This window comes from Ovis canadensis, chromosome 14 (assembly GCF_042477335.2).
Source record: "Ovis canadensis isolate MfBH-ARS-UI-01 breed Bighorn chromosome 14, ARS-UI_OviCan_v2, whole genome shotgun sequence".
NCBI lineage: Eukaryota > Metazoa > Chordata > Mammalia > Artiodactyla > Bovidae > Ovis > Ovis canadensis.
Window position 1 is genome coordinate 78,857,786 of NC_091258.1, and position 21,992 is coordinate 78,879,777.

Consider the following 21,992-nt stretch of genomic DNA (forward strand, 5'->3'; position numbering starts at 1 on the left):
CGGGGCGGGAGTTCCGGTCTCGTTGCGGTAGAGCCTCCTTCCGGGAGCGGTTGATGGTTGAGAGGCGACCACGTGGACCGGAGCACAGGTCCGGGACCGTGTCTCTAGGGCCGGGCGTGGAAGGCGAGCGAGACAGCGGGCCTGTCTCCGCACCCCGTCGGAGCCGTGACGCCCCAGCTCCGGCTCCTTCGCCGTGACACTGTGTCCCCGTCTATGGGACAGGAGGCTTCGCGCCTGGCGTTTGCCAGGCTCCGCCAAGACTGCACGTTTCTGCAGGCCTCCACCCACGCTCAGTCGCCAAGGGCCCCGAGGACGGCGGCCTGGGCCTTTCGGGCATTTGACGTCATTTTTTTGGTTGTTGTTTGACTTCATTTTATAGCGAGCTTCGGAGTTTGAGGCGCGGCCCGAGGTGACCCTGCCCTGGTCTCCCGCCTCTCGGGGCCCCTTTCCGCCCACTGTGTCCCGTGGCAGTGGCAGGTGCGGCAGCACTGATGAACCCGGCGCAGGTGAGTGGAGGGGCACCCAGAGCCACGCCCCTGGCGGTAGCTGCTGCTGTTTTTCCTGGGACTCTGCCTTCCCTTCTCCCGGTTCTTGGTCGCGGGTCTCTGGAGGGAGTTACTTCTGGGGTAGGCTACCGAATTCAGGCATATGAATAGATTCCTGAAATGACAACTGCGGGGGTAAGTTTCGGCACCATGTGCCGACTCTCAGGGGTGAGCCAGAGTTGGGAGTGACCAAGGTCTACATTGTGCCTTAGGGGAACAGAGAGCACCCGGGCTGAGGCCAGGCCTGGAATGACAGACAGAGAAGCTAGACCTCCCCTCTGAAAGTTTGGAGAGAAGATGGAGGTGATTTAACCCGTTTCCTTACGTAGCTTTCCTCTGGCTGCACAGAGGAGGCTGTGGAAGTGAGGGAAGAGGCAGGGAGCCTGGGAGGATTGTGAGCCGAGAGCTTTAAGATCCAAGTCCAGGGGACTGGTGGGAGAAGGTGAGCCCGAGCTCACCTGGGAGATCCAGTTTGAATGACACCAGGACAACAGGCTGGCAGGAGAGAGTTTGAGGTCGGTCATACTGTACTTAGCTTAGGAAGTATTTTTTTCTGCCCACCTGCCTGGTTTTGCTCTGGGCTGCACACGTAATCAGAGGGAAAAGAGGAGAGAGCAGCTACCAGTGTGGTGCACAGTCGGGTGTCTCCTCTGAGTTGGGAGACTGGGGAAGAGAGGGACGTGGGGTGCTCTGGGGAGAGATGCTGCCTGCCAGCTTATCTGTCCCCATCGTGGCAGGGCAGTGTGACCTTCGAGGATGTGTTCGTGTATTTCTCCCGGGAGGAGTGGGAGCTGCTAGAGGAAGCTCAGAGACTCCTGTACCGCGATGTGATGCTGGAGAACTTTGCACTGGTGTCATCGCTGGGTAAGCCCCTCTTTTAGTTAGCTGTTGCTACCTGGTAAATTACCCCAAAGCTTAGTGCACTGAATAGACAAACATTTATCTTACAGTTGCTTTGGGTAAAGAATCAGGCGTATTCTACTTGGGTACCCCTAGCTTAGGGTCTTTCATGACCTTGCTGGCAAGCTGCCCAGGGTTTCCATCTGATCTGAAAGCTCAACTGGTGGTGAATCTCCCTTCAGGGTCATGCACGTGACCAGGAGGCTGTTGGACGAAGCCCTCCCTCAGTTGCTCGCCATGTCGTGTTCTCCTTAAGCCAGTCACAACAAGGCAGCTGATTTCTGAGATGACGGGCAAGAGACAGCATCCAGGAGAAAAACTGATATTTTTACAACCTGCCCTCAGAAGTGCCATCCCACAGTGTTTCATTATTTTCTAATGAACGAAATTATTTTCTGTTCATTATAAAATAGTGTTTAAACCCAGCCAGCACTCAGCTGGAAGGCATTAAAAGGGACGTGATTCCCAGTTTCCTGAGCTGAGTGTTGTTTTTCCTTATGGGCAGTTCTCGGTGTCTCACACTTCTGTCACGGTGCAGCTTCTTTCCTTGTTCCCTGGAGTAAGAGTGTGAGTCCCAGGGTGAGGGGCACCTCCCTCCTCTCCCAGAGCCGCCCCAACCTCTGCTGCCGGGAGCTTTGAGATGAAGGATTTGGGGGTGAGAAGTCTTGCAGTCTGCCCCCGACACGCCAGATCTCTGGTCTCCTGTGCCCCGGGTTCTGCCCCATTCCGCCATCTTCTCTGTGAAGGGGGTCTCCCAGGGTCACTACTGACCCCTCATCAGCTGTTCTTTCCCATTAGGACTTGCAGTTTCCAGGTCTCATGGGGCTACCCAGCTGGAGCCGGAGGGGAGCCTGGGGTGCCTGAGGAGGTAGACACTGCTCCGGTCAGAGCAGAGAAGACCTGGAGGAGGCCCAGGCCTGGTGAGCAGAGAGCGCGGGCAGCAGGGCTGGCCCAGGCCCGGTGAGTAGAGAGCGCGGGGCAGCAGGGCTGGCTTTGCTTTATAACAGCAGTTTGCGCTGCGCCTGTGGTGTCTCCTCCCCCGTCTTTGATGCTTCGCTCGTTTGTCGCTGCTGCTCTGCCCTTAGGTACCTGCCTGTTCCACCCCCCTTTCTAGTCGCACGTCTTACCTGACCTCTTGCTCCTCCACGCAGCGCTCCACAGCATTGGGTTTCTTTTAACATGTCGTGAGATGTGCACATATCTTTACATTTCCCTTAAACACTGTCAGGCCAGATATTCAGTTCTGGGCCAGGTTTGATATTCTGTCAGGCCAGGTTTTTCTGGCCCCTGGCTAGACCCTTTTTCATAACACTCACCTGGCACAAGGAACCAAGAGCCTTGCTTCAGACCGTCTGCATGGTGCGGTTCAGAGTGCCCTTGGCCACACTGCCCCATCCTGGTATCCCCTCCTCTGAGGTTCCCTTCCTCTGTAACAGTCAGAGGCCCCTCCTCCTCCTGATCCTGGGCCCCATGTGAGGCCTGCAGTCCCACAGACCCATTGCCAGTTGTATCAGACGCACATTTGTTACTGGAGGCCACCAGCTGAACGTGCGCTTCAGCCACATCTGTCTTCCTTCAGGTTGTTGGCACGGAGTGGCGGGTGTGGCTGCACCTTCTGAGCAGGGGGTTCCTGTGAGTCAGCCGCAGATGAGAACTACCCAGGCTGAGCCCTCCACCCACACGGCTCACCCCTGCGACATGCATGGCCCAGTCTTGAAAGACAGTTTGGCCCCTGGCTGAGCCACAGGGAACTCCCAGCAGGTGAATCATGGGGAGAGATTTCGGGTATAGTGTAAACCTTGACCAGATGCAGAAGTGGTGGAATGGAATCTTCAGAAGAGAAAATCCAGGCTTCATTTGTAAAGCACTACGGATCCTGTACATCAGAGACAGCCTTCACTTGCAGAGAGGGTGGTGAGAAGTTCCCAGCCAGCTCCTGGCCCCTTGCCATGGGGAGAAGCCAGGTGGGCATGCTGGGAGCTTATTCTCTGCTGTCATCACCTCGGGGTCCTTTTGGGTGTTGGATTCCTGTTGGGCCGGGAAGCACAACTGAGGCCATAAAGCCTTCTGCCTCTCAGTGGCCCTTGGAGGGAATGTTGCTCCAGGGTCAGTTGACTCTGGGACTCTGGGTTGGAGCAAACTAGAAATCAGAAATGCGAAGGGCCCTGGAGCCCAGGAACAGCTTCCCACAAGCAGAGTCTTCAGGAGGATGAGCTGTGAACACCGTGGTGTGAGAACAGGTGACAGTCTGCACTCCAGCAGTCACTGGAGCAATCCTCCGGTAGATGCTTTTCGTAAACAGAACTCACGTGCACCAGGGAAGGCTTCCGTGATCTACACAGGCAAGTCTCTGCAAGTGGAAGAAAATGTGGGACGGTTTAACAAATGTTGATGTGCCTTTCTCCTGAGGGTGGGCCCAAGTCAGCACATGAGGATTTATGCTCAGCAGAACCACAGGAGTGGTCAGGCTCATGCAGCAATAGCGCATTCACTCTGAGAAGCCTTATAAATGCAAAGAATGTGGGAAAGTATCTTGTGTCTGCTCTGCTTTTGTTCTAAGTAACATGTCGCACTCCAGAAACAGTCATACTTTGAGTGCAAAGTATGTAGGTATACCTGCTGTGACAACTGTTTTTCCTCTCATCATGTGAGGGTTCTCACGAGAGAGGACCCCAGAGTACAGTGAGTGTGGAAAGGCCTTCATTCACCCTTATTTGTCTGGCCTAATAGGATCCATGCTGGAGAAAGAGAGCCTTTAGTTATAGTTCCTCCCTGATTCCATACGGGAAGGCTCACACGAGGGAGAAACGTGAATCTAGCGAATGTGGACAGTACCTCTTCATTCATTCATTCCTTACCAAGCCTCAGAGTGTTCATGCTGGGGAGAAACCCTGTGAGCGTGAGAAATGGGCCAAAGCCTTTTGCACGTGAACTTGTCTCAGGCACTGTCAGAGAACTCATACTGGGAAAAGACCTTTTGAATGTAACTCCTGGGGAAAATCTCCTGAACAGAGGAAGCTTTGTACTCTGAGGAATTATACCAAAGAGAAACAAGTGTTCGTATGCTGTGAGAAAATCTTCTGAGATCAGTTATCACTTATTGTCATTTGAAGAGTCATACAGGAAATTGGTCCATCCTAGGAGATTGCATCTGAGGATGTATAAAGGAGAGAGAACCAGTGGCTACTGTGCAGTTTCAAAAATCTTCAACCATAGCTCTGCCATTACAAGGCACTGAAAAATATAGCAGGCAAATAAATGTATTTATGACTTTTTTTCTGATTTTCCTGAGAAACCAATGACAGTTTATTCAGTTCAGTTCAATCACTCAGTCGTGTCCAACTCCTTGCGACCCCATGAATCGCAGCACGCCAGGACTCCCTGTCCATCACCATCTCCCGGAGTTCACTCAGACTCACGTCCATCGAGTCCATGATGCCATCCAGCCATCTCATCCCCTGTCGTCCCCTTCTCCTCCTGCCCTCAATCCCTCCCAGCATCAGTCTTTTCCAATGAGTCAACTCTTTGCATGAGGTGTCCAGAGTACTGGAGCTTCAGCTTTAGCATCATTCCTTCCAAAGAAATCCCAGGGGTGATCTCCTTCAGAATGGACTGGTTGGATCTCCTTGCAGTCCAAGGGACTCTCAAGAGTCTTCTCCAACACCACAATTCAAATGCATCAATTCTTTGGCGCTCAGCTTTCTTCACAGTCCAACTCTCGCATCCATACATGACCACAGGAAAAACCACAGCCTTGACTAGACGGACCTTAGTCTGCAACGTAATGTCTCTGCTTTTGAATATACTATCTAAGGTTGGTCATAACTTTTCTTCCAAGGAGTAAGCATCTTAATTTCACGGCTGCAATCACCATCTGCAGTGATTTTGGAGCCCCCAAAAATAAAGTCTGACACTGTTTCCACTGTTTCCCTGTCTATTTCCCATGAAGTGATGGGACCAGATGCAATGATCTTTGTTTTCTGAATGTTGAGCTTTAAGCCAACTTTTTCACTCTCCTCTTGGCTGGCATTTTGTTGTTGTTGTTTTTGGGTGGCAGGGGAGGTGTTTGAGAGATTAAACACCTGAATTAATACGCACTGTGTGCCACGCCCCACCAGGAAAGCTGGGAGCTTGAGAACATCTCTGCAAATGTTACTTGTTACAAAACATCATCTTAGGTGACACCTTGGTTTATGAGGCCTTTAAAACTTAAGATACAAAAATGTTGTCTAAAATTGTAATCTAAAGACATAGGGGCACACTTATGAATGGGTACATTTTACTTTACTACATGAAACAGTTTAAGTCTTCATTTTTATTTATCCATAATTATCGAGATATAATTGACATATAACTGTACATTTAAGATGTACATCATATTTATCTGATACATTTACACTGTAGTATGATTGCCATCGTAGCATCAGTTAGCCTCTGTTAGCCATAGAATTATCATCTCTTCTAGTGGTGGGAACAAATAAGATACCATCTCTTGGCAAGTTTAATGTTTATAATATAGTTTTATTGTCTGTAATCCCTGTACTGTATGTTAGATCTCGGAATTATTTGCCTATGAGGTGTAAGTGTATGCCCGTGAGCATCTTCTCTCCCACCCCCTGACCCCACCCCCGGCCTTTGGTAACCATCACTGTAATGTTTTCCAGCTCAGTTTTTGGTTTTGTTTTGCTTTTTCCACATATGAGGGATATTATACAATATTTGATGTATATCACTTGGCATAATATCCTCAAGGTCCATCTGTATTGTTGAAAATGGCAGGATTTCCTTTTTTCTCAAGGCTGAGTCGTAGTCCGTTGTCGATGTATGTGTGTTTTTATTCCTTTATCCGTTGACGGGCGTTTTGGTTGCTTCCACATCTTCGCTGTTGTGAACTATAATAAACGTGGAAGTGCTCCTATCTCTTTAATGACCTGTTTTTATTTCTTCTGGAGCTTGAGGATGACATTGATTGGGATTACAACTTGTCTGCACCATGCCCATCCCCAGCCACACGGCCTTGGTCATATCACTTAGGCTTGGGCTTGAGTATTTGTGTGTGTAAAATAGAAACCTTGGTTACATAGAGTCAGGAGACCAGCAGGAGGGAGCTCTCACGCCCTGCCGCTGACAGCAGAGCCCAACAGGAAGGTCAAAGGTTCCTCTTCTTCCAGGAAAAGACGCAGTCAAGGAAAAGCCCTGGACTCTTTCTCCTGACTCACGTTTCCCCTCTGTGAAAGTGTTCCCTTGCCATGCAGGTCCTTGTTGGGTGGCGCGCCGTTATTGCAGGCTCCAAATCACAGTTCTCAGCTGATCTTGTGTAAGCCCCTCTTTGCTGGAGAAATAGCTGGCAGTCTTCATTTTAGGGGAACAGTGTTCAACAGGAAAAACCCAGAGTTCAGAGGTGAGTATCAGACTGGCTGCCTGATCCCCAGGGCCCCCTGAACTCTGCTGTTCCCCTTCCAATCACAGCCCTTCCATGGCATGTAATTTGAATCTGAGATACAGATAGAAATCAGCCCACACGTCGAATTCTAGACAGAGGGAACCTCCTGTGCAGTGATGGGGAGCGGGGCACACGATGATCCTGAGGCACGTGAGAAATCGAAAGTTCAGTGTAGGGAGTTCTGAGGGTAGGGTCTGGGCACGGAGGTGGCTCACCTGAGGGGCTTGTCAGTGGGGTCTCCCAGAGAAGGTGAATTCTGCGTTGGGACAAGCCAAGGGCACATATATTCTGCAGGGATGCTGTTCAGGAGTGCCCAGCTGTTCGCGAAGCCCTCGCGGCAAGACTCCCTCAGGGTGACAAGGCCAGTGCAGAGCAGGAGACGTGGGTCCAGTGTGGGCGCCTTGTCACGGGCACCCAGCGGCAGGCACATGCAGGGCACACTCAGAGCAGCCATGGGGTTCACAGAGACTAGCAGGAGACTGCAGCGCCATCACACACAGGGTTCCACAAATATGAATCTGCAGACGTGCAACTTGGACACATGCGGGACACAAAATGCTATGCAGATGGACACACAGATAGCCGCCAGGACACAGAATAGAGAGGATTTGTTTATGTTGACCAAAGACACACACACTCATGAAAACAGACACAGGACGCCCAGGTACGTGTGCTCACAAGTCCCATACGTACCATGAACAGTGCTCACAGGGATGTGCACGTACAACACACAGATGCATCCACTGGCGCAAAGATACGTACATGCAGACGTGGGGCACTGGTGTGCGGAGATGGGGACACCCAGAGAGAAACTCCTGAACACACACACGCTACACAGGACACAAGCAGCAACAGGTACACAGAGAGGGGCACAGGGAGAGAGGCAAAGGTAGACACCTTTGTACAGCCACGTTGGCAGATGTACAGATGGTTGTACATGAATAGGGGGAACCATCCAGAGACACACAACAGCTCACCTGCTCACATGCACACACATTTACATGGGCATTCCCAAGTGCAGATAATCAGATGTATACACAGAGAATGTGATGATAAACATTTAACTCTGCTCTTAAGAAAACCGTGGATCTAGTGAGGTGGATGAAACAAGCCGATTATACAGAGTGAAGTAAGCCAGAAAAAAAACACCAATACAGTATACTAACGCGTATATATGGAATTCAGAAAGATGGTAACGATAACCCTGTATGTGAGACAGCAAAAGAGACACAGATGTATAGAACAGTCTTTTGGACTCTGTGGGAGAGGGAGAGGGTGGGATGATTTGGGAGAGTGGCATTGAAACGTATAATATATATGAAACGAATCGCCAGTCCAGGTTCGATGCATGATACAGGATGCTTGCGGCTGCCACACTGGGATGACCCAGAGGGATGGGATGGGGAGGGAGGTGGGAGGGGGGTTCAGGATGGGGAACACGTGTACACCCTGTGGTGGATTCATGTTGATGTATGGCAAAACCAGTACAATGTTGTAAAGTAATTAGCCTCCAATGAAAATAAATTCGTATTTTTAAAAAGTGCATATAGATTATGTAAGTTGATTACAAATTTTATTGATACAAAGGGTGTGACATGCTTCCCAGGTGCTGCACTGGTAAAAATCCACCTGCCAGGGCAGGAAATACAAGAGACGTGGACTTGATCTCTGGGTTGGGAAGATCACCCAGAGCAGGAAATGGCACCCCACTCCACTATTCTTGCCTAGAGAATTCCTTGGACAGGGGAGCCTGGAGGGCTACAGTCCGTAGGGTCAGAAAGAGTCTCAGCATGTCCCAGTCATGCTCAGACATGACTGAGCAGTTGCTCACAATGCAGTTTACAAATGGTAATGGTACACCCAATGGTTTCTGTTGCAAATTCCACAAGCCAATTAATTAATTCTTACACAGTGCTTTCATTAATTTCAATTTTAACTCTTTATGTGTCAAGATTAAATTTCAACATATGTATATATGTTATATATTAGAAATAAGCAAATCCAATTCTAAGCATATAACCCATTTAAAATGAGGACTTTTTTTTCTCCCAGATATATATACATGAAAGTTTACAACAAATTTATTGATAACAGCCAAGAGGTTGAAACAACCAACCCAACCATCAGTAGGAACATGCTTAAATAAATTATGATCTGGTCACATGAATGAAGATGTAAGAGTGTAGAATGCAGAAGATGAATAATAAAAATGGGCATCTGGTGATCTAATCAATATTTTGTGCTAGAAAACTGGCTACTTGTTCTCCAATACTCTTTTCTCCTTCTGGACACCCAGGAGGATAGGCATGTCCCACCACCCTCCCTAACGTAACTTGGAAGCATGCAAATAAATTTTGGCCAATGGAAATGGGCTGGAGTGATTGTGAAAAATGTTTCTTCAATTTATCTTCTCATTTATACTCCTTCCTGGGGTACCTCTGTGGACCTCAATAGTTCCAGTTGTCACACCTCCCCAGGAATTATCACTTCTGTGGGAGCTGTAGCTCCAGGTGATGGAAAGATGATATCTTGAAGAGGACCATGACCTGAGCCACTAGATATGAGGCTGGGCCACCTGACGATCACACATTGGTACCAGGTCTGCCTGTTGAGGGTTATGGTGGAAGGCAGGAGGAGCCTGAGTTTGTTCTTCTGAATTAGGCGTGAATGATTCTTTTGTCATCTCACACAGTGAGCCATGATATGAGACTATGTTAACTCCACTGCCCCTTTAGGTCTAATAGAAATTACTCTTGATACTTCAACGTTTTGAATCATATGGTCTGTAGAAATGCATCTGTTTGACAATAGACCCAGTAGTTTATGACAATTGCCTGCATTTATTGTTTTAAAAAATAGAATGAACTTACAGGTATACAGCTGTGATCTATGTAAAATGCTTGCCATTACCTATAATGCTACTTGGTGAGTCAAGACTGATTGTATTTATATTTTGAAAAATATGATCAGTGATTCTGCAAAGAGCCTCCGACATCCTCCTCTAGCTGTATGTGTAAGAAGTTGTGGTCATGATGAATAGTAACAGTCAGCTTGTGTGTTTTCAGCACCAGGTCTTGTGCTAAGCACTTTTCATCTCACTTCCCATTTGGAAGGTATTTTCTCATTTTAATTGCTGTAGTTGGGGTAAGGAGGTGGTCATGACTTTCAATTCCCACGCCCAGGGTTTTTGTGTCAGAAAGTGTACGTTGGATCCCAGAATGTGCTTTTTGAGCAAGTTCAGAAGGGATGCTGAGCCCGTTTTGGATATCAACGAATTGCAGGCACACTTCATGTTACTACAGGAAAACTGCACAAGAGAGGGGTATCGATCTTTTACATATATTTTTTCCTTTTGGCCGCGAGAGTAGCTTGGGGTTCGTAATTCCCGACTAGGGATCAAACCTGGGCCCCCTGTTGTGGAAGGGCAGATTCCTAACCCACTGGGCCACCAGAGAATTCCCTTCCATCCATTCAATTTAAATCTCAGTCTCCAAAACTCCCAAGAGGTGAAGCAGCTCTCCTAGGATGAAAGAATGCTCCACCTGCTGGAGACGTCGGAGGACGCCGCTTTTCCTACATATCACAGAAATGTGGGCGCGTCGCCTTTATGGGGAGGTCGGGCACTTCCCGGATGGCTCAGATGGCTATGCAGGAGACTCGGGTTCAATCCCTGGGTCAGGAAGTTTCCCTACAGGAGGGAATGGCAACCCACTCCAAGTAGTCTTGCCTGGAGAACTCCATGGACAGAGGAGCCTGGGGGGCTACAGGCCATGGGTCACAAAGAGTCGGATAGGACAGAAACTACCACCTTCTAGAACTTAAGGACGTAACTTTTCTCGGACCTTTTTCTCTCCACCTGCCTCCGCGCAGCTGTCGGGGACAACCAGAAATCGGCCTTTTCCCCGGCTGGATGTGGGCCACAGACTCCTTTCTCCAGAAGTCTGTTTCGCGGCGCATCCGCTCTGCGCCAATGGCAGCGCAGAAGAGGCGCGTTTCCGTCGGCCCTTTCAGACAGAGGCGGGACTTCCGGCGTCACGGTCGTGACGTATTTTGCTGGTGCCGGGAATGTCTAGAGTGGCTGCGGAAGCTGCGAGTCGGCCTGGGCGCCGCTTTCCGCGCGACTCTTGGGAAGCGAATAGGAAAGGACGGTAATAAGGCTGGGGCCTCCGTCCGCGCCCTTATGACGACCCATGGTCGCCGCCGTGGGACGGGCCGCCTAGCGCGGAGCAGCGGGCTGGGGCTGTACTCCTTCCCAGGCCTTGGCGCTCGCTCTCCGTCCTCGTTCGCTTCCGGAGGCGGCACCCGGAGCCTGCGCGCCGTTTTGGACCACGAGGAAGCCAAGGCTCCGAGCTCGACCATCGTCCAGCGCCCACCGCACCCGAGGGGGTGTGCGGGTCCCGCTGCTCCCACTGCAGTCGCCTTTCTCGACCTGGTTCTTCTCACAGGACCCCATGGCGGCTGCGGCGCTAACGAACTGGGCTCAGGTGAGTGGAGGGTCCCTCAAGCCCTCGCCGACTCTGGTGAGGGGGACGTTGTGTTCTCAGGCTTTCCGAACTTGGTCTTCGTCGCTCCCTTCTCTTGAGTAAGAAGGCGGTGAAGGGCGGTCATTGACGGTGAATACGTGGGGAGGATCCCGTTCCCAGTGTTGACGGGATGAGGTGCGAAATGGTTTCCAGGGCTTAGGAGCCCCCAGGTACCAACACTTGGAGGTGAGGTTGGGTTAGGTATGTTCTGGAAACGGCAGGTCGCTGCGGTTATGTGTGCTCAGAACAGAGAGCAGGCAGTCAGGAGTTGGACTGGAATGGCAGGCTGGGAAGCTGGACCTCTGTTCTGACGGTGATGGGAACCGCGGAAGGTTTATAACAGAGAAGGGAGGTGATCTGACGTTGGGTGTTAAAGGTTCCTCTGGTAGCACAATGGAAAGACTGGGGAAGCCTGAGGGTGGGACGTGAGACCAGGAGGGTGTCGACTGCAATAGTCCAAATGTGTTGATTGTGGGTGACTAGAGTGGTGGCTGTGGACGTTAGAGAAGTGTGTGAAATTTGTATGTTTTTAAAGTAGGGCCGATGGAGGTTTTCTGATGAGACGTATTGATGTTCTGGGGCTCTTCACCTGTCCTCCCCTCTGCGCTTGAGTCTGGGGACCTTAAAGGAGGAGTCCTTTCTAGCCCAGCACCCGGAATCTAAGCCAGGAGTTATATGAAGAGGCTCCTGCTTTGGGCAGCCGGTAGGAGGAAGACTGGACTGGTGCGTTAGACTCAGGAACATCTTATGCAAATGCTTAGAGGTAAGATTGAGTTGGGAGTCCTTAAGGAGCCGCGGGTCTTAGTCCCGTCTGTTGAGAAAAGGGTCAGGAGTCGGGAAGAATGGCAGGCTGAGGAACTGGGCTTCTTGTTTTGAAGGTGGTGAAAGACATGGGCTTCCCAGATGCCTCAGTGATAAAGAGTCTGCCTGCAGTGTAGAAGACGCAGGAGACATGGCTTTAATCCCTGGGTCAGGAAGATCCCCAGGAGGAGGGAATGGCAACCCATTCCCAGTAGTCCTGCCTGGGAAATCCCCTAGACAGAGGAATCAGGCAGGCTGCAGTCTTTAGGGTCCCAAAGAGGCAGACTCAACTAAGTGACTGAACATGTGGCGTGCACAGAAGACGTGGAAGATTTGGAGCAGAAGAGAGATGCCCTGAATCAGATCTTAACAGGCTCCCTCTGGCGGCCGTCTGGTTGAGAATAGAATGTGGGCATTAGGGAGGAGGCTACTGCAGTGGTCCACAGAAGTGTTGATAGTTGCAAAGAAAGTCCCAGCTGGGCACTGAGGACTGGGTGTCTTGCTCAGGCACCGGGGTGGCAGTGGTGCCTGTCAAACAAAAAGGAGTTCTTCATGGATGCTGTGTGCAGAGTGGCTTCAGGGGTGGGGTGTGCCTTGGAAGTGTGGACTGGAAAGTTTTCAGTCTTAATGGAGGGGGACCCCAGATATGAGGAAGGTGTGGTTCAGAGTGATGTACATGGTGGGAGGAGCCTGGACTGATGGCCTTAAAGCTGTTTCTGGGAGGCATGGTCAGGAGGACGCCACCGGGAGAGTGTTAGGTGCCCTTCCTGCTGGACCCATGGCTTACATAGTCTCTGTCTGCCCACCTGCCTGATTTTGCTCTGGGCTGCACACGGTGATCAGAGGGACAAGAAAGGGCAGCCAGGAGCGGTGTCACGGCCGAGTATCACCTCCGAGTTGGGAGGCTGGGGAGCAGAGGAGACGGGGTGGGAGGTGAGTGGGGGGCCTGGGGAGTCCTGTTGTCTGTGGGCTCAGCTGTCCCCTTCATGGCAGGGTGGTGTGACCTTCGAGGATGTGTTCGTGTACTTCTCCCGGGAGGAGTGGGAGCTGCTGGAGGAAGCTCAGAAACTCCTGTACCGCGATGTGATGCTGGAGAACTTTGCACACGTGGCTGCCTTGGGTGAGTCCCTGTTTCAGTTACCTATTGGTACATGTCAAACTACTCCAAAAGTGAGTGACGTAAAACAATAAAAAGGCCTTATGTAAGTTTCAGAGTGTCAGGAACTCAGCACACCTCACCTGGTGCTTTTCGCTCAGGGTCTGTCATGAGGCTTCAGTCAAGCTCCCAGCCAAGCTATTCTCATCTGAAGGCCATTCTTGGGAGGATCTCACTCACAAACTCGTGTTTTGTGTTTCCAAGAGGTCATTTCTTGTGACTTGTTGGACTGTAAGCGTTAGTTCCTCGCTGACTATTGGTCAGAGACCCCTGGCTTCCTTGTCACCGTAGCCTTTCTGTAGCGCATCTCACAGCAGGGAAGGAACCTTCTCTCTGAGCAGAGAGAATGTCCAGGACGGTAGCTGGTCTTTTTCTAAGCCAACCTGGAAACAATGATCTGATCATTTTTCCCTGTTCCGTTCTTAGAAATGGGTCAGTCAGTGTAGCCTCGGGTCAAGGAAAGTGGTTCATGCAAGGGCAAGACCACCAGGTGACAGGTCTTCCTGGGCCATCGGAGAGGCTGCCTGCCACAGGCCTACACGCCTGCTGCAGTGTCCTTGGGTTTGGTTTTTCCCTGGTGCCCTGGGGGCAGCTCGTCCTGTCCTGCCAGATCAGGGGCTCTTCCCCCTCCCATCTTGGTTCCCAGGGTAGGGGCTGTGGATGCTCAGGCAGAGCCGTGGTGGTGTCCCTTCCCTGAGCAGTCTGACACCTGCTGCACAAAGCCATTCTCGATCAGGTTAGGAGTTCAGGGCTCTGGCTGACAGCCTTGGGGACGGACTGTGCCAGGAGATATAGGTGCTGACATAGTCACTGCTTGTGGAGGACTTAGGGGTGTTCTGGCGAGTCCTTCGGGTTTTTGTTTTTTAACATTTTCTCTTCTCTGTGGGATGGGTCTATCTGGGCCTTTCATTTGCCCTGCCTTTTTTTTTTTTTAATTGGAGTAGGGCTGGTCCAGAATGTTGTTATTTTCTCCCCCGCCCCTTTTTTTTCCCACAACTTCCACCTTCCAGATCCCACGTAGTTGCCCAGTGGCAGATAGGCAGAAAGCGCCGGGTGCTAGTGGGTGGACCTGACTCCAGCCACACTGAGAGGCCAGAGAGCCTAGCACTGCCACATAGGAACTGAGAGAACCATCTGGGGGCAGGATTCACGTTGTACCATCAGCCTGTTCACCAGTGTTTTCTTGCCGAGGCCCTTGGCAGTACCTCACTTCTCCCTTTCCTCTCCATGCATTGCACTTGGTGTTTCTCCTGTCTTCCTTCCCTTGGCTGTTTTCCCACCTCTCTGGCCTCTGTCACTCACTCTCCTCAGCTTACTCCGAAATGCTCCGTAACATTGGCTGCTTTAACGTGCTACAAGTTGTGCACATATCTGTAAGTAGTCCAGAAGAGCCACCTACTTACTTGCAGTTAGATTTTCCTGGGCCTGGACACAGCCTTCTGCACCAGGCCCACCTGACAGCAGAAGCCAAGGCCCTGCCGAAACCCTTTGTAGAGGAGTGAGTTGGAGACCTCGCCTCTGCTTCCAGTACTGTCCGCTGTCATTGTGTCTTTCCCCAGCATTAAAAGTCCTCCATACCTTCCAAGGCCCAGGAGTGACAGTGGGCCCTTTCCCACTGATCCTGGCCCCCTCATCCTGCCAAAGCCCAAGGACACACCCACTGGTGTGTCACACACTCAGAGGTGATGGACTTGCTGCTTCCCGCCAAAGTCAAGCGTGTCCTTCACTAGCCTCTCTTTGCTTTTAGGTTGTTGGTGTGAAGCAGACAATGAGGAGGCCCCTTCCGAGCAGAGTGTTTGTGTAGACGGAGTGTCAGAGGTCAGGACTCCTGGGTCCTGTCCACTTATCCGGAAAGTCCATCCATGTGAGAGAAGTGACCCGCTCTTAAAAGACATTTTCCACCTGGCTGAACACCAGGGTTCCTGCCCTGCACAGAACCTGGACACACGTGACCCCTGTGGGCAAGGATTCCTGCTGAGTGAAAACTTTAATCAGCACCAGAAACCACATAGTGGGAATGATCCCGTCCAGGGGGATGGTGATAAGGCCTCATGTGTGAAGAGCTGTGCCGTCTCCGAGTTAGGAAGACCTTTTATTTGCAGGGGGAAAGGGATGGATGTGCTGGATAGCTCTAGCCTTTTCCAGCACCAGAGCACTCACAGTGGACTGAGTCCACACAGACTAGCTGAGTTTGTGGAATCATTTGCACACAAGTCCAGTCTCAGTTGTCACCAGGGAGACAGTGATGAACTGATGTTTCTCAATTGCACTGATGATGAGAAAGCCTTCATGAACGCCTTCACTCTCCTCGACAACCAGATAACTCAGGCGGTTGAAGTGCGATCCCTTAGGTGCCTACCTTGTGGAGATCTGTCCAAGGAGAAATCCGCTCTTATTCGTCACAGAAAACTTTGTGGTGGGGAAACATCACATGTGTGTAAGGAGTGTGGAGAGGCCTTCATTCACTCGTCTCACCTAAAAAGTCACCAGAAATTTCACACTGGCAAAAGACAATATACGTGCAGTGAATGTGGCAAGGCCTTCAGCCGCAAAGACACACTTGTGCAGCACCAGAGAGTTCACACTGGAGAAAGGGCTTATGACTGCACTGAATGTGGAAAAGCCTACAGCAGAAGCTCCCACCTCGTGCAGCACCAGAGAATTCACACCGGAGAAAGGCCTTATAAGTGCAGTGAATGTGGGAAGGCCTTCAGTCGTAAAGATACACTTGTGCAGCACCAGAGATTTCACACAGGGGAAAGGCCTTATGAGTGCAGTGAATGTGGAAAATTCTTTAGCCAAAGCTCTCACCTTATTGAGCATTGGAGAATTCACACCGGGGCGAGGCCTTATGAGTGCATTGAATGTGGAAAATTCTTTAGCCATAACTCCAGCCTCATTAAACATAGGAGAGTCCACACAGGAGCAAAGTCTTATGTGTGTGGCAAATGTGGGAAGGCTTTTGGCTGCAAGGACACACTTGTTCAGCACCAGATAATTCACACTGGCGCACGGCCTTATGAGTGCAGTGAGTGTGGAAAGGCCTTTAGCCGTAAAGATACACTTGTGCAGCACCGGAAAATCCACACTGGAGAAAGGCCTTATGAGTGCAATGACTGTGGAAAATTCTTTAGCCATAGCTCCAACCTCATTGTGCACCAGAGAATTCATACTGGAGCAAAGCCTTATGAGTGCAGTGAATGTGGGAAATGCTTTAGCCACAATTCTAGCCTCATTCTACACCAGAGAGTTCACAGTGGAGCAAGGCCCTATGTATGTAGTGAATGTGGAAAAGCTTACATTAGTAGCTCCCACCTTGTTCAACACAAGAAAGTTCACACTGGAGCGAGACCTTATAAATGCAGTGAATGTGGGAAATTCTTTAGCCGCAACTCTAGCCTCATTCTACACCAGAGAGTTCACACTGGTGAAAAGCCTTATGTGTGCAATGAATGTGGGAAGGCCTATAGCAGAAGCTCCCATCTTGTTCGGCACCAGAAAGCTCACCCTGGAGAAGGACCTCATGAATGCAACAGTTTCGGTGACCCTTTGGCTGCATCTCTTAAACTTGTTTAACACCCAGAAACTTCACACGGGAGAAAGGCCTTATGAATGGAGTCAATGCACTGTGTCCCTGTTCAAGATTATAGGAGTCACACCAGCAAAGGTGGGAATCGTTGTTGGTACAGAGGCACTGAGCTAGTGGAGTGGGGATGACTGAGGCTCAGGAGAGGATGGGTGTCTGTTCTTAAGGCGGCGTCTCTATATGTCTGCGATTTTGGCTCTGTGGCATGAAATTATACAGAAATTCTCAGGGCCTTGACATTTCCGAGTCTCCTGTGGCCACCACACTGTCTCAGTAAATAAAGGTCTGTGGATTCCTGTACCTCCCTGGGCTGCTGGTGCTCTGGCCATCACTGCACAGGCAGGAGCCCCAGCAGTGACAGCGGAGAGATCAGGGCTCAGGCTTCTCTGACCAGCCAGCCTTCCTTGTGACTGAGGTGGGCGTGAACTTTGTTGCTCTGCAGTTTTTGCTGATCCTGAGGCAGGGCTTATGCTCCTAAATTGTGTAGAGAGGGATAGAGTAGAACCAGAACAGCTGGCAGATGGGACTTGCCAAGAAGAATGGTAAATATGGATATTTATGGGGAATATTTAGTTCTTAACGTCTTTGTTGAGGTATGATGACATGAAATAAATGGCATGTATGTAAAGTGTAAAACGTTTTGTTTCAGCATGTGTATGTACTGACGAGACCACACATCAAGATAATGGAGATATCCAGCACAGCCAAGAGATTCCTTGGGTCCCTTTATAGTCCTTTCCTCCTTGTCCTTTCTAACCCCCCCTTTCCCACAATTCACATTTAGTAGCAAGCATATTCTAGAATTTCATATAAACAGAATTATATACTTTGTGGAGAGGGGGGACTCTGGCACTTTTCACCAACCATAACTTTTTTGACATAAGCCATATTATTGCATGTATCAGTTATTCATTTGTATTGTTGAGTACTATTCCGTTGTATGGCTATACCACAATTGTTCTTTTATCCATTCACCTGTTGTTGGATGTTTGGGTTGTTTCTGGTTTGGCTGTTACAAATAAAGCAGCTGTGAAGATTTGTGTATTAGTTATCATTGAATTATATTGCATTGTACGGCTGGACCACAGTTTGCTTGTCCATTCGCTGACTGGAGAACACCTTGATTGCTTCCAAGTCTTGGCGTTTATGCAGAAACCTGCACCATGCAGTGTGTGTGAGTGCACGTAAGTATTCAGTCCATTTGCGTTCAAGCCAAGGCGTGTGATTTGCTGGGTCACAGTAAGAATACGTTTTCTTTCTTTAGAACGTTTCCATTGTTCGGCTGTGCTGCGTCTTCACTGCCATGCGCGGGCTTTCTCTGCCGTGGCAAGTCGCGGCTGCCCTTTGCTGTGCTGCGCGGCTTCAGGCTTTGGTGGCCTCTCCTGTTGCAGAGCGTGGGCTCTAGGCTTGTGGGCTTCAGCAGGTGCAGCACATGGTCTCAGTGCTTCTGTTGTGCAGGCTCAGGAGTTGTGGTGCACTGGCTGAGGTGTTCAGTGGCATGTGGGATTCTTCCCAGACCAAGAATTGAACCCATGTCCCCCACATTGGCATGCAAATTCTTAACCACTAGACCACCAGGGAAGTCCAGTAAGAGCAAGACACTGTCTTCCAGAATGGCTGCAGAACATCATTCTGCATTCCCAGTAGCAATAGAGAAGAACTCTGTTACTCCGTGTCTTTGTCAGCATTTGGTGTCATCAGTGTTTGCCAGATAGGTGTGTAGTAATATCACGTTCTTGTTGCTCTAACTGCAGTTCTGTAATGACTTAATGACAAATATTTTTTCATATTCTTTTAACAGTGTCTTTTGCTTTCAGAGCAGAAATTTTAAATTTTAGTCAATTGCCTGGGGCCAGCGTGAGGAATTCCGCCCATGGCAAAGGTCATGAGGAAGGAGGCTTGGCATACACAAAGGCGTGATCAAGCCTCAGGAAACCCCCTGTTCCCGAGCATCTAACCCCAAAACCAGAGTCTGTTTGATGCTCTCACCTATGCCTCTGACTTTACGGGGGGCTCTCCCCCATAACCGTTTCTCTCGGAGAAGGAGTAAACGTGCAGCTCCAAGGCAATAAAAATTCCTGGGTGTGACAAGAGTGTTTCAGCTTACAGACTCCTCTGAAGGTTATCTAGCCCACCTGTATAGGTTCGTCCAGCCACATGTGATTGTCTACAGCCTCCTAACCTGAGAGGCATGAGATGTTTTAGACTTATTAAAGGCGAATTCTTTTGGGGAGTTAGAAATTATTAGTATAGTGTGTTGGTTAGGAACTATATTGGTGAAGGGTTTTTCATTTGTTGTGTCAATAATTGCTGCTAATTCCCTGCTCTGGGTGGGACAAGGATGTTTCAGGTCAAACCTCTCTGCTGACAGACTAGCTTATGTGACAGGATTATTCATACTCCTGCCACATGATTGTTTACTACTACCTCTTAACCATAAACAGCACAGAGAGTTTTGGAGTATTTTGAGAGTCTTAATTAGCATAGGACTTTTTCTTCTTGTTGAGTCAATGATTGCCGCCAGGCCTCCATATCCTTAGGCACCTGGGAATATATTAATCAATGTATTTGGAATATAGCAAAGGAAATATAGTAGTTTTTGATGTTAGCAATACTAGACTTTTTGAGTTAATGGATTTTCTCTTTTGTAATAGATCACTGTACTTTGTTATAAATTGCTGTGTCCTTGCTATGTAAAAATGTAACTTTATCATATCTTAAGACTAAATAGATCTTAAGGGGAGCATTGGTGAAAGGATTTTCACTTGTTGGGCTGATGTTTGCTGCTAAATCTCCATGTTCCCTACCCTTATAATGAATATAACTAACATATAGGAGAAATAAGTATTAACCTTTAAACATATAGGAGAAATAAGTATTAACCTTTAAGCATATAGGAGGAATAAGTATTAACCTTTAAGATTAATCATGTTAACCTTGGGTTAAATAAATTCCTTTCTTGATTGTAACTCACTACACCCTCACCCTATAGGAATGTAACGTTATTTGGAGGGTGGTGCCTGGTTTAAGAAAAAACACCCTTGGAAGAAATAAGTTTTTTGGTTATCAGAAAGAAAGGATCATAAAATGTCAGCAGGTCTCACTCATGGCCAGAAGATGATGTAATATCCCTAAGACCTTTTTTATACATTTATGTGAAGCACCTGATTTTGATAAAGGTCAGGACTGCTGACCCCCACGTGACTGTATTCATCCCTATGTGTAACAAAAGGTATATAAGCAAACCCAAAAATAAAGACATTGGATCAGTTTCCGGAAAGACTGATTCCCCCATGTCGCTTCTTTCTTGCTCCCATTTTTCTGGCTGAATTCCCATCTGCAGCATGATGCTATTCCACGTAATCCAAGTTATTCAGCCTCCTTTTCTCCACTAATCTTCCTACTACACTATCCATTTCTAATCTCTCTATATCTGTGATTAAATATGTATTTTTCCAAAGACGCCGACTCCGTCCCCCCACCTTCGAATCACCCTGGATCCACCGGGGCAGGACCCCGGCAGTCAATTCCAAGGTACTCAGTTTTTCTTTAATGGATTGTGTTTTTGGTGTTGTAGCTAAAAACTCCTTGCCATACCTGAGGTCTTCATTATCTCCTGTGTTGTCTTCTAGATGTTCTGTAGTTTTGTATTTAGGTTTATTATCCATTTTCCAAAAATATTTGTGAAAAGTGGAAGATTTGTGTCTGGATCATTTTTTTTTAAACCCCGTTTGTTGAAAAGACTATCCTTTCTCCATTCCTTAGCCTTTGCTCACTTTTAAAAGATCACTTGACTATATTAGTGTGAATGTATTTCACACTAAGAATGTTAGTTCCACACTAAGTTATTTCACACTAAGAATGTTCCAGTTCTTGCCATTTATTGTGATAATCATCATATGGCTGTGGGGGCTTTTTTCTTGTGTGTTATTTATATGGTATATTTCATTAATTGATATTCAAATGTTAAACCAACCTTGTATCCCACAATCCCACTGGATCATGTATATCAGTAAAAACTTAGTATAGTTCTATACAAATTCTTTGTGTCAGAATTGATAATTAGTATCTTTCTAGGAATTTGTCCATTTTAACTAAATTGTCTCATTTGAGAGGGTTAGGATTGTTTATAATATTCCCTTATGAGATTTAATTTCTGTAGGGTCAACAGTGTCTTCACTCCTGATTTTGTTAATTTGTTATCTTCTTTTTTTGTCAGCCAACCTAGAGTTTTGTCAGTTTTGATCTTTTGAAAGAGAATTTTTCTTTAATTGATTTCTAGAAGAAATTTTTTTCCTGTGTTCTGTTTCAATGTTTTGTTCTGATCTCTTTTATTTCCTTTTTTAATACTTGCCTTGTGACTAGTTTTGTCTTATTTTCCAAGTTTCTTAACATGGAAGTTTAGGTCATCATTCTTCTTTTGTAATAAACTGTAAAGCTTTATGTTTCCCTCTAATCATTTAATTTGGTTATATCACATCAATTTTTATATGTAGCATTTTAATTTTTATCTAGTTAAAAATATTTTTGTTTTAAAAATTTCCCCTGTAATTAGGATATTGAGTATATATAATTTAACAAGTCTCTTCCTATTAAATTTGCAGGGGTAGTCAGAGAAAGGCACATAATTTTTCAGCCAGTGACCCAGGTGTTACTCTTGAAATGGGGCAAATCTGTGGGTTATTTGAAACATCTTCTACTCTTAGGAAGGCATTGAGCTAAGGTGTTGGTGTTTAATGTAGAAAAAGTAGTCCCATATCTACCAGGAACTGATGAGGATGACCAAATATAGTTAACTCATGTTTAGTGCTAAAGAATATGGCAGGTTGTTGGGTCCTGTTCCTTCCTCAGAGCAACCTGACTGTCCTGATAGGAGGGATTTTCTTTGTATTAGTTTTTCTTCATGAAATGGGACAACCTTTTAAGTTCTGTTTTTGTATTAGGTCTCCATCCTGAAGCTTAACATCATTGTAAAATGACATGACACAGATGCTCTTACATCAGCACCTCTGTGACTCCCAACTGTGGAAATTAGGAA

At 48.2% G+C, this 21,992-nt stretch overlaps 1 protein-coding gene and 1 pseudogene across 2 annotated transcripts; both read left to right on the forward strand.

The window, feature by feature from the left end:
* Positions 1-411: 411 nt before the first annotated feature.
* LOC138419384 (zinc finger protein 671-like) lies at positions 412-6,363 on the forward strand (annotated as a pseudogene).
* Positions 6,364-10,897: 4,534 nt separating this feature from the next.
* On the forward strand, positions 10,898-20,234 carry ZNF304 (zinc finger protein 304). Of its 2 annotated transcripts, none has more exons than XM_069552114.1 (3): positions 10,898-11,372; positions 13,206-13,332; positions 15,116-20,234. In XM_069552114.1, the coding sequence occupies exons 1-3, from the start codon at positions 11,340-11,342 to the stop codon at positions 16,942-16,944; spliced, it is 1,989 nt and encodes a 662-aa protein (XP_069408215.1). In that variant the 5' UTR covers positions 10,898-11,339; the 3' UTR covers positions 16,945-20,234. The 2 variants fall into 2 exon arrangements, with proteins under 2 accessions (XP_069408215.1, XP_069408216.1); XM_069552115.1 differs by lacking the exon at positions 10,898-11,372 and adding an exon at positions 12,115-12,174.
* Positions 20,235-21,992: the final 1,758 nt, after the last annotated feature.

Coding starts and splice junctions, on each gene's coding strand:
- ZNF304 (XM_069552114.1), top strand. CDS start 11,340: ATGGCGGCTGCGGCGCTAACGAACTGGGCTCAG. Junction 11,373..13,205: donor CGCTAACGAACTGGGCTCAG/GTGAGTGGAGGG, acceptor CCTTCATGGCAG/GGTGGTGTGACCTTCGAGGA. Junction 13,333..15,115: donor TGCACACGTGGCTGCCTTGG/GTGAGTCCCTGT, acceptor CTTTGCTTTTAG/GTTGTTGGTGTGAAGCAGAC.